General features: G+C 32.7%; 1 protein-coding gene and 1 long non-coding RNA gene across 3 annotated transcripts; both read right to left on the bottom strand.

Moving 5' to 3' along the window:
* Positions 1-4,556: 4,556 nt before the first annotated feature.
* On the bottom strand, positions 4,557-8,012 carry LOC132189351 (uncharacterized). The gene is made up of 2 exons (XR_009441041.1): positions 5,794-8,012; positions 4,557-4,942 (listed from the first exon to the last, which is right to left on the bottom strand). It is a non-coding gene; the product is annotated as an uncharacterized LOC132189351 (long non-coding RNA).
* Positions 8,013-8,321: 309 nt separating this feature from the next.
* On the bottom strand, positions 8,322-12,169 carry LOC132189350 (uncharacterized). Of its 2 annotated transcripts, XM_059604057.1 has the most exons (5): positions 11,980-12,169; positions 10,699-11,119; positions 10,035-10,334; positions 8,592-8,628; positions 8,322-8,446 (listed from the first exon to the last, which is right to left on the bottom strand). In XM_059604057.1, the coding sequence occupies exons 2-5, from the start codon at positions 11,095-11,097 to the stop codon at positions 8,400-8,402; spliced, it is 783 nt and encodes a 260-aa protein (XP_059460040.1). In that variant the 5' UTR covers positions 11,098-11,119; positions 11,980-12,169; the 3' UTR covers positions 8,322-8,399. The 2 variants fall into 2 exon arrangements, with proteins under 2 accessions (XP_059460040.1, XP_059460039.1); XM_059604056.1 differs by lacking the exons at positions 8,322-8,446; positions 8,592-8,628 and having other exon boundaries at positions 8,806-10,334; positions 11,980-12,167.
* Between the last annotated feature and the right edge of the window lie 3,220 nt (positions 12,170-15,389).

Raw genomic sequence — 15,389 nt, 5'->3', positions numbered from 1 at the left:
ATTATTTATTTATTTATTTATTTATTCACTTTATACCAACGTTTTTATATAAAAATGTTTAATGTTAGCTTTCACAAGTAAAAATTATTTCGTAATGGTTTATGTAACAAAACGTCAACATTTTTATTTTTTATTTTTGTACTTATATGTAATAAAAAGTGATGTCAATCATTTTCTTTATTTCTTTTTTTAAAATTATTTAACACATTTTTTAACACCACAATACTTCAAAGTATTTAACACATAAAAAGAACAACATTCAAGGAGATCCTTACAACATTTTAAATAGTTTATAACAAAACAACATTAAAAAAATAAAAACATTAGTGGGTCATAAATAGATTAGCAATATAATCACGCTCAATGTTCATAGAATTTGGACATCTCTAATTGTTGTAAGTTTGACTCATCTTGTACTTCGTGATCGCCTATACTGTTAATAGGTAGTAAATCCTCGTCATTATCATATGGTTGGAACTCATCATCCTTTATTGCATGCTTACTAATGAAGTTATGAAGAGCTATAGACGACACCGTGATTTTCACTTGTTTATCATAAGAAAAATTCAGCATGCAATGTAATAACTTCCACTTATTTTTTTAAACTCCAAATGTTCTTTCAGTAGTACATTTAAGTGATGCATGTACATGATTAAAAATTTCATGCATACCCCTCGGTTGGCTTCCGCGACGAAAGTCTAGTAGATGATACCGCTCCCCTTTGTATGGCCCCATGTATTTATTCATGTGAGGATATCCTACGTCTACCAAGTAATATTTCCCTGCAAAAAAATATACGAATAACGGTGATAAAAAAATATTGAAAAGTATATTTTTTTCATGTATAATTCATAATTGTTATTTTTATTAAATACAAACCTCTAGGTGGGTGTAAAAATTGTAATTCTTCATTTCGAATAGCTTCCAAAAAAATACGTGTATCATGTGCGGTACCTTCTCATCCAGCCCAAACAAATGTGAAACACATACAAAAATCACAAACAACCATAACATTTTGAGTAAGATGTCTCTTTTTGACCAATATATGGTATTTGTTTTGATAGAGAAATTTTAACTGGCACATGGGTTTCATCAATGGCTCTAATACAATCTTTGAAGTATGGCCAATACCACTCATCATCACGAATTTTGCTTGGAACATCGCTAAACTCCCTATCAATATGATTAATAATGTCAATCGCCATTCTCGAAACGACCATTAAAATAATAGTAAAATGTCTACTAATTGATCGTGAATGTTGAAACATTTCTTGCACTATTATATTCTCAAACCCATGGCCTAAAGTATTCAATAACATAGCCACCAACTCTTCAACAGTTAATTTCCTAATACCTCTTAAATGATATCTTTCCTTCAACTCTTTACACAAGTAAATAAATACGTGTATTTCCATTCTGAAATTTGTTTACACTTATTAGGATTACCTTGTAAAATCTCCATAACCCACTTATAACATGTTTGAGAAAGGGTCCTACAAGACTCCTTTGCAACATATGGCATATAATAGTTCTCAATATATGGCATATAATATATATATAAAGCTTATGATGGGGGAGAAACAATAAGTTTATGTGAACTATTTAATGCTATTCTTATTGCAGAAACTTGATTCCATATATTGAATCAAGCTTCTATATTATATGCCATATATTGCAAAGGAACCTTGTAGGATATCTTTTCAAACCGGTTATAAGTGGGTTATGGAGATTTTATAAGGTAATCCTAATAGGTGCAAACAAAATTTCAGAATAGAAATACATGTATTCATTTACTTGTGTAAAGAGTTGAAGGAAAGATATCATTTAAGATGTACTAAGAAATTAACTGTTAAAGAGTTGGTGGCTATGTTATTGAATACTTTAGGCCATGGGTTTTGACATAGAATAGTGCAAGAAAGGTTTCAACATTCACGAGAAACAATTAGTAGACATTTTACTAGTGTTTTAATGGTCGTTTCGAGAATGGCGATTAACATTATTAATCCTATTGATAGGGAGTTTAAGGATGTTCCAAGCAAAATTCATGATAATAAGCGGTATTGGCCACACTTCAAAGATTGTATGGGAACCATTGATGGAGCCCATGTGCCAGTTAAAATTCCTCCATAAAAACAAATACCATATATTGGTCGAGAAGGGACTCATACTCAGAATATTATGGCTGTTTGTGATTTTCGTTTGTGTTTCACCTTTGTTTGGGCTGGATGAGAAGGTATTGCACATGATACACGTATTTTTTTGGAAGTTATTCGAAAGGAAAAATTACGATTTTCACACCTACCTAGAGGTTTGTATTTAATAAAAATAACAATTATAAATTATACATGAAAAAAAATATACTTTCAATATTTTTTATGACCATTATTCATATATTTTTTGCAGGAAAATATTACTTGGTAGATGTAGGATATCCTCACATGAAGAGATACATGGGGCCCTACAAAGGGGAGCAGTATTATCTACTAGACTTTCGTCGCGGAAGCCAACCGAGGGGTATGCATAAAATTTTTAATCATGCACATTCATCAATTAGATGTACTATTAAAAGAACATTTAGAGTTTGAAAAAAAAAAAAAAGTGAAAGTTATTACATTGCATGCCGAGTTTTCCTTATGATAAACAAGTGAAAATCATGATGGCGTCTATGACTCTTCATACCTTCATTAGGAAGCATGCAATAAAGGATATTAAGTTCCAACCATATTATGATGATGATGATTTATTACCTATTGGCAGTATAAGCAATCATAAAGCACAATATGAGTCAAGCATACAATAGTCAGAGACATCCAATGAAAATTCTATGAACATTGACCGTGATCATATTGCTAATCTACTTATTACCCGCTAATATTTTTATTTTTTTTATGTTGTTTTGTTATAAACTATTTAAAATGTTATAAGGATCTCATTGAATATTGTTCTTTTTATGTGTTAAATACTTTGAAAGATTGTGGTGTTAAAAAGTGTGTTAAATACTTTGATATGTTAAATACTTTAAATAATTAAAAAATAAAGAAAATGATTGACATCACTTTTTATTACATATAAGTACAAAAGAAAGAAAATGTTGACGTTTTGATACATAAACCATTACAAAATAATTTTTAAGGAAAAATACATTTTACCCCCCTAAACTATCCACACATTTGCACTTTGACCTCTAAAGTTTAAAAAGTGACACTTGACCCCCCAAAACTTTCAAATTGTTGCAATTCGACCATTCTGACTTTTTTTTTTCTTTCCCAAAATGCCCCATCCCAAGTTAATTTAAAAAATAAAAAATAAAAAAAATTAAGAACTATCCAGGGTGGCAAAGGTGGACTGGGGTGGCCGGCCACCCCTTAATTTTTAAAAATTTTAAATTATTATTTTTTAACTTGGGATTGGGGCATTTTAGAGAGAGAAAAAAAAAAAAAAAAGTCAGAATGGTCGAATTGCAACAATTTGAAAGTTTGGGAGTGAGTCAAGTTTCACTTTTTAAATATTAGAGGTCAAAGTGCAAATGCGTAGATAGTTCAGGAGGTAAAATATATTTTCTCCAAATTTTTACTTGTGAAAGCTAACATTAAACATTTTTATATAAAAATGTTGGTATAAAATGGAAAAAAAATAAAATAAAATGATTGCCAACCTTAGGCCTTTATTGAAAAACATGTAATGATTTTACGTAAAATGACATATATTTGGTGGGACATGTAATGATTTTTTTTCAGCCTATACTTAAAAAAATCATTACATGTCCTTTATTATCATTTTTGCAACTAAAAGCACTTTTTTAGTTTTGTAACCAAACTTCAGTAACATCAAAAAACACACTTAAAACATGCAGTTACCAAACATATAAACAGCTTTTCAATAATAACACTTTTGCCAAAAGCTCACAGGCAAAAGCTGTACATCCAAACACTATTTTTCACTGCAATCCCAAACAGGCTCTAAATAGGCTACCATAGACGATAGTTCACGAACAAGCAAGTTCTAAGGCTACAGGAGATGGGTCCGTGACGACAAAGTACAAAGGCAAGGCCATGATGGGGAGGTGTGCGCCCATACTAGTTGGTCGAGAAGCTGTGGGAAAGGCCCTTTGGACAATGCATTTTCTGTCCGTGCAAATTAGTAAATATCCTTTGGCTCAATGCTCACCCGATGGGGGAGGATATGACAGTGAGGGGCAGAAGAGATGACCGAGAGAGGCAAGGATAAGCAGAGGGAAATGAGAGGAGACAGATGGAAAAATAGGCCATGTAGCAAGTTCCGCACTCGAAGACGCGTGTGGGTAATTCTAAATACTCAACTCCTATTTCACTCTCGTACAACTAAGCTAATATAGTAGTGCTTATTCGCCCTTAAACATTTTTATTTTTATTTTTCTTTTTAATAAAAATTGATCCAATAGTTTAATGGACAGTACTACATCAACTCAGTTGTATGAGAGAGGACCCTAACAAAAACCCAACTTAAATGGTGATCAAAAAGCCACACCCCTTCCAAGCCGTCTTTGCAAGACACTGCTGTTGATCAGCTCATATATCTGTAAGACAAAATTCTATTCTCATTATCGAGTAGCACATGTTAAGTTAGGATATCAATCTCCATTACCATGCATTAGTAATGGACCAAGTGATCTCCTCTAGAGGTGCAACTGCTTCCATGTCCGCATCTTTTCCATATAAACATTTATCCAAATACTAATACTAAGTTCTTCAAGTCAGTAAAACCGCTTGGTTTTAAGAATGGTAGGAGATTCACTTACTTTCAATGTGAAATTGACTGAGTACTCAGATTCATGAAAAATTCACCTTCCATAGGATCAGCTAAACTTCTCATCATCAACACAGCCTCAGGAACTCCATCTTTTGACTTGAAGATCTTTGTGAGCATCATAATCAACCGACTGCTCCATTATGAATCAAATTTCCTGCAGAAATCCAATTCAGGACAAGTATGAACTCAATAAATCAAAGGACTTGAGCCTGAGAAATATTGCAAATCCAATTTCCATGCCACTGTTGCTAAATCTCAAGACAGTAACTAGAGATAACTTGGGACATTCTCAAAATTTACTAAAAAACTCAGTTCATTAAGTAATTTGTATGGAGAGCAGCGCTGAGTATGGGAGGATCAAGTCCCAGGAAACCTTCCACTACATGTGCAGCATTTACAGGCATTATCGAGGATGGGTTGTCTAAGTAAAAGGCTCCTAAAATCAAAGGAAGTAATGACAAACAAAAGATCCAGCATTCATCATATGCCAAGTTAAAAAACAAGAGCAGTCATATACACAGTGCTGGAATTATCTTCTTCATTAATAAGATAGTTCCAAAGGTACACCAACATAAATTAATATTGACAAGTCTACAGCCAAATTAGCACAGTTTCTAAAGCCCAGCGCCCTGCCCCCACGGACCCCAGGGACATGAAAACACATATCTTTATACAATCCATTTATCTCTGTATCATTGATGATCACAACTACAAATGCTAAATGTAGATTACTATAGGATTTGGTTGATGAAGGAACTAGCGGAAAATAATGACTAGAAAAAAAGTTTTTGCATAGTCCTGTGCAAATTTGTTACTGCAATGAACTTAACTTGATACTCGAGAAAAGAACTGTAGAGGACCAGACATGCACAAACATCCATCATATACTGTAAAAGCAACCAAATATTCTCCCCAAAACCCACTTCAGATCCCAATCCTAGAGCTGATAATAAAACTAAAAAAGCTTGACCTAAAACCAAACAAATGGCTGTAGATGGAAATTACTTCATGTCCAAAACTCCACAAATGCGACCAATTCACAGCTAAAGTGCATCCAACTAAAGAAATGAAACACAGTTGCTTCAAGTACCTAACATTAAAAGAAATAATGGATAACAAGATGAACACTCGCTAATTATGAAAGGTGAAAGCTGTAAGATCATAAAAGAGAAGCAACAACAAATCAAAAACGCAAATAGATATAACACAAATATTCCTATGCACGTCAATGCATTTGTTGTGCATTGAATAGTCACCTCCACTCCTATTTTTTTATATGCATAATTGAAATATCATTAAAAGCAAAAGTACAACTAAAGTAGACAAGTATATGAGAGAAACACCTAGATAGAAGGAGAAAAAATAATAAAAAAATCAAGAAAACTAATCTCTAAGAGCATTCCCAATGAAGGAGCCAAATGGTATTTTTATCTAAAATGACTAATCAGATTTGTAAAAAACACCCCACATTGGCTTAGCCAAAAAAAATGCAAAATGGATATTTGATTGGATTAGCCCCAAAGAAAAGCTACATGTAACAACACTTTTCAAGGGAGCTATTTTATTTTTTATTGTTTCTCACTTGTTTTTTCTTTTTCTAAAAACTTTTTCCACTTTTCAAAGGATCATTATGAGAATATTCTTTCACAATTTTTAATAAAAAAATATTTAAATGATATATAGATAAAAATATAGCTAATCGGATGTAGGAGGCCTTTAAAAATTCATTAGCTAAACTAGATAAAGTGAGTTTTGAGGAACTATTTTGCATAAAAATTTAGCTCCTCTATTGGGAATGCTCTAAAGGAGCTACAAACACAATTGTCCAAATATAAAACGAAAGGCTGAATGATTAAAAAGAAGAATTACACTCAAACAAGAGTCCAAGTTCTTCAAAGCAAAATTACTATACAACACCTGAAGACTAGGGAAAGAAACAGAGTTTTTTAGACACCAATATGACTCTCATTTGGCGAACATCCATATTATCACCAGCATGCTCAAAGGGATACAACCTCTGAAGTTCACTAGAATGGCATCTAACAAGGCAATTGAGACAAACAAACAAAAAAAAACATGTCTTCCTTCACTAATAAAGGAAACTTATGTTCACAGAATTTGGATTACAGACATTTGTAGTAAGGGCAAAAGAGTAGGTAGTTGAGTTAACCATCACTTGTAAAAGTCAGAAAACCAAAATATCTTGTGCCGAGTAATGCTACATGTCCTCCTTGTGTCCTTTAAAATTGATGTGGGTTTTAAAATTACTATTGGATTTGTGATAAATCACTATTGGATTTTGATTTAATAGTGATTTTAAAAGCTACATCATTTTTGGAGGGACACAAGGAGTACATTTTTTTAGCATTACTCATTCCATAATCAACCCTGAGTACATTCACTCAGCAGCCATAGTTCAAAAGTACTAACTTCAATTAATCACACTTCTTGAGAATGAAAAAAACCATTGGATGCTGTTTAATTTTGTATGGAACCCGTAAGTCAGACAGATAATTTTTTTAATAATATGTTTATTTTCTTATGAACTCCCCAATAATTCCATGCCATGTCTGCTCAATCAGCAGTCCCATAAATGCATTGCCATGCTATCCTATATGGGCATCCACATTACAAGCATACATATAAGTCTTTATGCCTAAGTTACAGAGTGAAACAGGCCATGTGCTACTAGTGATTAGCAGTTACACACCAAGAGAAAGTATAAAGGGGAAAGTTCCCAGAAAAGAAAGAAAGTGGTAGTAGGGTATTCCAAGGTAGCACTGAAGTTCTCTCCCAATTCTATAATATAATAGCAAGGGAACAAGCGTCAGTTACGGTAACAAAATAGGACTTGTACAAAAACAGGTCCCCAGTTAAGCAGATCATATGGATGATAGAATCATTGTGAGTAGCTTCACATCTCTCATATATTAAATATAAGAGAAAACTTCACTCACCACCCCTGATGTTTCATCATTTTTTCACTCATACCCTTTTAACTTTAAAAAGTGTCAATTTAGTATATTCATTTTTCAATTTTTTCTTTTTCCATTTCAATTCCTAACGGAGGGGTATCAAAATTCCCAAAATACCGATAATTTTTTTTAGAAAAAAATTTGCAAGTATTTAGTTGTTGATCAAGAGAATTTGTAAAAATACTCACACCCGAATCTTTTTTTTAAAAAAAATTTAATATTGTTTTTTTTTTAAATGACATTTTGGGAATTTTGACAAGATTTAACAAAAAATCCTAATGAACGGGTGAAATTGAAAAAAAAAAAAAAAAAAGATGGATATACTAAATTGACACTTTTAAGAGTTTAAGGGTATGATTGCAAAAGTGATGAAAGATCAGGGGTGGTAAGTAAAGTTTTCCCTAAATATAACATAAAATTAGGAAAATCCAAACCTCTATTTTCCAATTTTGAGGAAATACTAGGAAATTAGTTAAACAAAGGAAATTATCCAGAGTGGTAAAAGACAAACATTATGCACTAAATAAATATGCCATATAAAAGAAAACTATACTGATGTGTTCATTATCTGAAGTAGAAGTTTGATAAGGCCTTCCACATCAAGATTGTTCTTGCAGCTGTTTCAAAGATTGGGTTTTATATTGGCACCATAGGTCCATATATGTCCATGGTTCCCAGCAAACCTGAAATGAACTATATCATTGAATCAGATGAAATAATGATGCCATTCAATGGTCATCTATTTTCTTATGTAAAAAATTAGATGCAGTTCTTGCCCCATTGTTTAAGCCAAGAGAAAGGCGGCAAAACCCAACATCATCTTTAGACCTTTGGAAGCAAGACATGCAAGCCTCCAACTTTGGCCCTGGAAAAAGTAGGGGATTCATCAATAGCATTCTTGAAAGACAACTCCCAGTGCAAAATGGTGAGGGAATCAAGCCATAGTATAATTTAGATCGAACAAAAGGATTACACAGTGGAGCAAAAAAATAGCTTTCTTATTACTCCTCTGCATGCATAACAAATCAATTGATGCCATAACCTCACCAGAATGAAATAAAAGGGAATAAACATAATGAGGGGAAGGGATAAGCACAATCTCCATAGGCCAGAGGATAGAAGAAAATTTCAAACGTCAGAATTCAAATTCCATTGCCACCTAGTAAATAATTGAAGAGCTTCAATGTTCTTATAAATGCCAAATTAGTCAACCAGCCAAACATAATAAAGGCAGGACAGGCGAACATTTTATGCAAGCATAGACATATAGGGTTAGATTGCAACTTGTCATCCTCATATCCAGAACATCAGATACAGAATAATTCAAATTTTTTTCCTTATTTTTTGGGTGCAAGATTTAAAAAATCAAGGGATGCAGATAGAAAAGTCAATAAGAATTTTCTCAAAATGATATGGCAGCCAAACCTTTCCAATGATTTAAAAGAACTTCACGATCTTAGCTGAAAATAATTAAATATCATAAAATCCTCCCAAAAATGAATGAATACATATAAGGAAAAAGAAGAAAAAGGGCATAAAAGAACACTGCGATGAGCCAGAAAAATATTCATTCCTGTATACAAATTTTTGTTACATAATTTCCAAGTACAGATTGAAACGCCAAGACTGATTCTACAAAAAGCAACCATTACTCCTGCTTCTTACAATGATTTGTGAGGACATTAAAAGCCTACTATGGAATATCCTATTCTAAAGGAAAACAAATCCCTTGATTATTAGTTAACTAAGATGAAGGCCAGTTCCAACTGATTTTAGGTGCCTTATCTCCATCAAATGTTCATCATTTGAAATATTGAGTGAAATACGGAGATTTGTCAATAGAGCTTCTTGTTCCCAACTTAAGGGCCCAGAAGCATATATTGCCTCTAGAGTCCTGCAATAAGCATGCAACTCTAGTCTATGGATTTTTGCTGCTACATCCTCTTTAAGAGAAAGTGGACATTTTCCTTCCTCATCTCCACAATCATAAAAGGAATCTGCATCACTACAAAGGGTATCTGCATCTTGAGTAGGACCTGATATAATATGACCTGACAACTTAATTGGACTGTTACTAACAACACTACAACTACCAACAGAAGATGCCACGCTATCACACTCGGTAGGTTCTGAACTTCTTTCATGAAAAGACAAAACAGAATCATTCTGATTTCCCCTCTCCAATTCAAAATATCCAGTTTTTTGATTATTAGAGGAAGCAGGCATGTATTTTTCACCCAGTTTTACTCGTGGGTAAGCAACAGCATCTACCTTTTTCAACAAGGGGGATGGGGACTCTGAAATGAATCTTTGACTCTCACCCTCTTTCTCAACTGCTCTCATTTTTCTGGTATATTCTTCAATATGAGAGGAATAAGGGGACAGTCTCTTCAATGTTCTAGATGAGACAATATGAGACTCCTGAAAACAAGTATTGTCTTGGGCAGCTAAATGATCATTTCCTGTCTGCTTCTTTCTGGCTTTAATGAATTGCGGAAACTCAGAGTTCATCAGATAACAGTTCAAGCTAGATGGTTTTTTGGATTTCACAGCCTCACAACTTCCTGAACCCTGTGAACAAAAGCCAAGATAAAATTAGTCAACGTAAAGGTAAGGATAGCATAAACTGATTCAGTGACACTTTGTTTCTGAGAAAAAACAGTGTGTCAACTATGATAGGTGATATGCTTTTCAATTAGAAGTTAAAAAAATAAAAATAAAATAAAATAAAATTCAGTGACTTTTACATAGAAATTTGACATCCGACTATTAACACCCAATTAGTAAGAAAAATAAGGACTCAAGATCAAATCTAACCAGAGACCAAGTAAATGAAAAGAAAGAATAAACATTATCATTAAAGTGTAGCTAAGAAACTAAACATAATAACAAACTAAAGCAAGACAAGAAAAAAAAAAAAAAAAAAAGCCCTTACCTTTCCGATGACAACCCATTTGTCATCTTGCCAAGACTGACGCACCCGAATGTTGGATTTTTTAACTCTGAACTCCTCACAAGATCCCAGTAGCCTAACCAAACAATAATGCCCACCCAGAACCTTCAAAACCATAGCTGCTTTCCAGGAACCAACATCAAACACCTCCACAACATCTCCAACTGCCCAACTCTCCACACTTTCCACAGGAGGGCAGGGCCTAATGGTCTTCCTTGGCACTCGCTCCACAAGTGCCTCACTTCTCATGCCAAAAGGATCTTCATATACAACACTGTAAGTGTGCCCATTACCTGAGATAATCTTACCACAACGCCACTCGCCTGGAGGCACCTCTTTGTTCCGTAGTACCTCAACTGTATTCCCCTTTATGAATCTCATGATTGCTATGCTATCACAAAACCTGTAAGAACCAAGAACGTAAATGTCACAATCAGATAAAATCTCCTTGCACCCAAAATATGTTACTCCCCAACTACATTTTTTGTCCAATAACCCTTTGATATAAGCAATACACCAAAAAAGAAACAACTCCAAGTGCAGTTACACAAATGCTATATGAACTATTTAGCAGTAATTCTAAATATTGAACATATGATTTAAACATTTTTCATCACAAAAAAAGCAACCATTCAGACATATATCAGAATAACTAGATACAAAAACAAATCTTGTTTTTTTTTTTTTTGGAAAACCGGGGTATCCAAGGTTTCGGCCCCAAATAGATCCGGGGACACTGTGCAAAACACCCTGCCACACAGGTAAGAAATAACAGTCTTTTTCTACGGAGAACCAACAGTCTACCAAAACCAAATCAGATAGGAACAAAATCAAAGCAAAGATTAAATACAGAACAATCAGTTTCCAAAAACACCGACTTCATAACAAATTAACCACAGAATAATCATAAACCCCAAACATACAACAAAAGGTACTCAATCCAAAGCTCAGATAACATTCAATAAATCAAAACAAATCCATTAAGCAGAACCAAACAGATCATATGCAACTAGAAAATACACACACACACACACACAATAATTAATTAATTAATTTTTACCACAAAATAAATTAAAAATAAATAATAAATAATAAATAAAAATTTGATTTCTGAAGCGGTAACAGAACGTCAATCGCCGAAAGAAAGAAAGAAAAAATCTTAAAATTGGTACAAAAACAAATGCAGATAGGACAACAATAAACTGGTATTATGAACGAAAATCGAAACCCTAGAACTCAAAATTGAGGAGAGGACTCCCTTACCTCCCTCGATGATCGTAAGGAATTCAATCACTGAAGAATCCTGCTTTTCTTGATCGATTTCTGCTTCTCTATCTAACAGATTTGCGTTCTTTTGTGATCGTGAGTTGAAAGGGGAAATTAAAAGCTAGGGTTTGAGAGACCAAGAATGCGCATAATTAATTACTATAATAAATTGTCATGAATTTATATATTATACTTTTTTTCAGACGTGGTGATCAAGTTTAAAAAATCTCAAGCATAAAACGGACGGGTGCGTAGTGCGCACACTCTTAATGCAAAGTGTTAAAACTAACACTTTTTTTTTTGCCTTTTTTTTTTTTTTACTATTCACAATGAGGAGCTGAAATTTCTTCTAATGGTATGAATTGTACAAAGGTTCTATGAAATTTATGCGTTTGAACAAGTTTTAAACTCTTCGGACACTTATGTAAGTCACGTTCTAAGCCTCATCTTATCAGCCTATCAACCACTCAACAAGTTGCAATTTAGTTAATGGATTGTAGTCAACCTCGATTTGAGAACGATCCTATAAATTTTATTCGACCATAAAATTATTTTTCATTTTTATTGTGTTATATATCCTTATTATTATTATTATTATTATTTTGTTAGCTTACTATATTGTGAGTCATTTAAGATGTATGTGTATGGATTTCAAATATTAAATAAAGTAGTGGCTCAAGTGAGTTTTGTTAGAAATATGGGCAATTAAGAGGTATTTTGTGTTTAGCTTTTAGCTTTAAAAAAAAATTAATAATAATAATAAATCATAAATAGACTCCCTTTCTTACTTTAACTTCTCTCTCATTTAAATCTCCAATAATAAGTAGAATACGAAACTAGTTCAACTTCAATTTCTTTTTTAAAATGTTTAATATAATTCTTTAAGTGTTAATTCACTTCTAATTAAATTATATCCAATATTTTTGCCTTGAAATTTTGATGATTATGGGATATGCTTGTAATTCACTTTTGTTACAAATATAGTATACGAGTTGTTGGACAATGTGAATGGTGTGAACCTTAAAACTTGTTCTACTTCGATAATTTTCTGAATATTCCTTACTAAAATTGGTGAATAATCAAACAATAAATTATATATCTATATATTCAGCATCAATATACCAAAATCTTTGTTTTGCCCTCAATTTTATTTTTTTTAAGACATTCAAGTATCTCGTTTATATAAAACGCTTTAAGTACAACGCTAGAAAGAAACAATATCATAGATACACTAGAGAACCTCCTTCAAGAGGACATATTTATCACTAAAGAGAAAGTGCTTCCTTAGCAAGTGATTGGCCTCAAATTAAATGCATAGAACTCGATCATTTTTTTTTTTTTTTTGAAACGTCGAGAAATTCACATAGAACTCGATCATTAGTTCTATTGCACTCCTAACCTTAGGAAGAATCTTCCATATATTTTAATGATATTTAATTGAGAAAATTTGACTTAATCCCCTTAAACTGTCATCACTTTTGTAATTACCCTTCAAAGTTAAAAAACTTTCAATTTAGTATATCAAACTTCTAATTTTTTGCAATGTCACCCATTCGTTAAGTTTTTTTGGTTAAATCATGTCAACATTTTCAAAATACCCATGTATTTTATTTTTAAAAAATTGCAAAGATTCAAAACGTGAGTATTTTTGCAAATTCTTTTAAATTGTGGCCAACGCTTCAATATTTGCAATTTTTTATTTCATTTCCAAAACAAAACAAAAAAAACAAAAAAAAGAGAGAGAGAGAGAGAGAGAGAGAGAGGGTATTTTAGTAATTTTGACACTCCTCCAATACACACTAACTAAATTAAGAGTTTTTGAACTTTAGAGGATAATTGCAAAAGTAATGAAATTTCATAAGATTAAGTAATCAAGTTTCCCATATTTGAAATTTGAATTTGAAATTATGTTACTAATGAAAAGAAGGTTGGATTAGAATTACTTTAATCCAATCTATAAAACCATCTTTAATCATTTCTCATATAAATAAAGAGAAAATCTTTTATCAGGACCATTCTGATAACACCCATTTTACAGCCCTCAATCAATAACCGACACATAAGAAAAACAAAAAAAGTGCACAAAAATAAGTTTGACCAAAATACACTAGATTTTAGGGTGATAAAATCCTTAAAAGGTTAACCTTCCACTTTTAGGTTTTAGTTTTGAATCTAAAAATGAGTTTTGAGGCATTAGAAATGGGTTTTGAAGTATTAAAAACGGGTTTTAAGGCATTAGAAATGGGTTTTGGGGCATTAGAAACGGGTTTTGAGGCAGGTCACGGTCGGCGAGGTTTGAGGCGTTCACCGCCAGCCAGACCCACGGTGTGGATCTCGCCTAGGTCTTGCCGGCTACGGTTTTTTTTTTTTTCTTTGATTTGGTGTGATTGTTCTCACTTTTATTTTTGTATTTTTCTTAAATTAGTGATGTGTCATATAGTAATTTGAGGCTGCAAAAAAAGTGGCTTGATAGTAGGGGCTCTCATAAATAAATGTTATTTTAATAGAAAGAAACCCGATTTGAAAGAAAAACTGCATGCATGAAAAGAAATCCTCAAATGTTATTCTCAATTTGCATATTTTACACAAATTCTCCAATTCCCTGCTGCCAAAATATGTCCTTTTCGTCTCTTTCTCTATCTCTCCCTCTCTCTTTATCTTTCCGCCCACAAAAATTATATGAAATAAAAATTTGAGGGTAAGCGAGACGTACCCACATAGGTTGTTGGATGGAGTATCTTCACTAGGTCCTAGCAATATAATTGATAAAGTAAGATGTCGGGAAATTGATTGGTGCCCATGCCAAACTTGGCCTTTACTTTACAAATCGCATCCTCTCACATCAAACTCTCAAAATAAAAATATTAACAAATAACTAAAACACAAAAAATAAAAAAAAATTCACATTTATGTTGTATCAAACATTTTTTTAAACCAAAAACATTTACTTTCGGGCATGGGTTCGGATTTGAGAACTTGGTTCTGATTGGAATAGAGAAGTTATGGATGTGGAGAAGAAAGTGGCAGAGGTCGCATGCATATGATATATATATATATATAGGCTGAACATTGGTTAGTCCAATGAGAATGCTATTAGTTAAGGCATAATTATCTTACTAGACCCAAAAAGAAGAAGAAAAAGATAATTATAATGGATCTACATAAAGATTTATATATGGTAAAAAAAGTACAATTCAAACCTAGACTAAAGATAATATCTCACCAATCATATCTCACCAATCATATTCAAATTCAAAAGATTTTCTCGCATCAAATAAATCTCCTCAAATTAAGATACATTACGAGTCTACGACTATGATTAGGTACATCATTTGATCAAAATTTCATAATGATCAATCAAAAAGCCTAATGGTGATTTTAAAAGTCACATCATTTTTAAAGGGACA

This window comes from Corylus avellana, chromosome ca8 (assembly GCF_901000735.1).
Source record: "Corylus avellana chromosome ca8, CavTom2PMs-1.0".
NCBI lineage: Eukaryota > Viridiplantae > Streptophyta > Magnoliopsida > Fagales > Betulaceae > Corylus > Corylus avellana.
The sequence above is the reverse complement of the archived record's forward strand: the minus strand, read 5'-3'. Positions and strand labels throughout refer to the sequence as shown.

What these genes read in the sequence shown, in the direction of transcription:
- LOC132189350 (XM_059604056.1), bottom strand. Translation starts at nt 11,097, where the DNA reads ATGAGATTCATAAAGGGGAATACAGTTGAGGTACTACGGAACAAAGAG. An exon ending in AATGGGTTGTCATCGGAAAG is followed by an intron (nt 10,335 to 10,698) that starts GTAAGGGCTTTT and finishes TTTTGTTCACAG; the next exon opens with GGTTCAGGAAGTTGTGAGGC.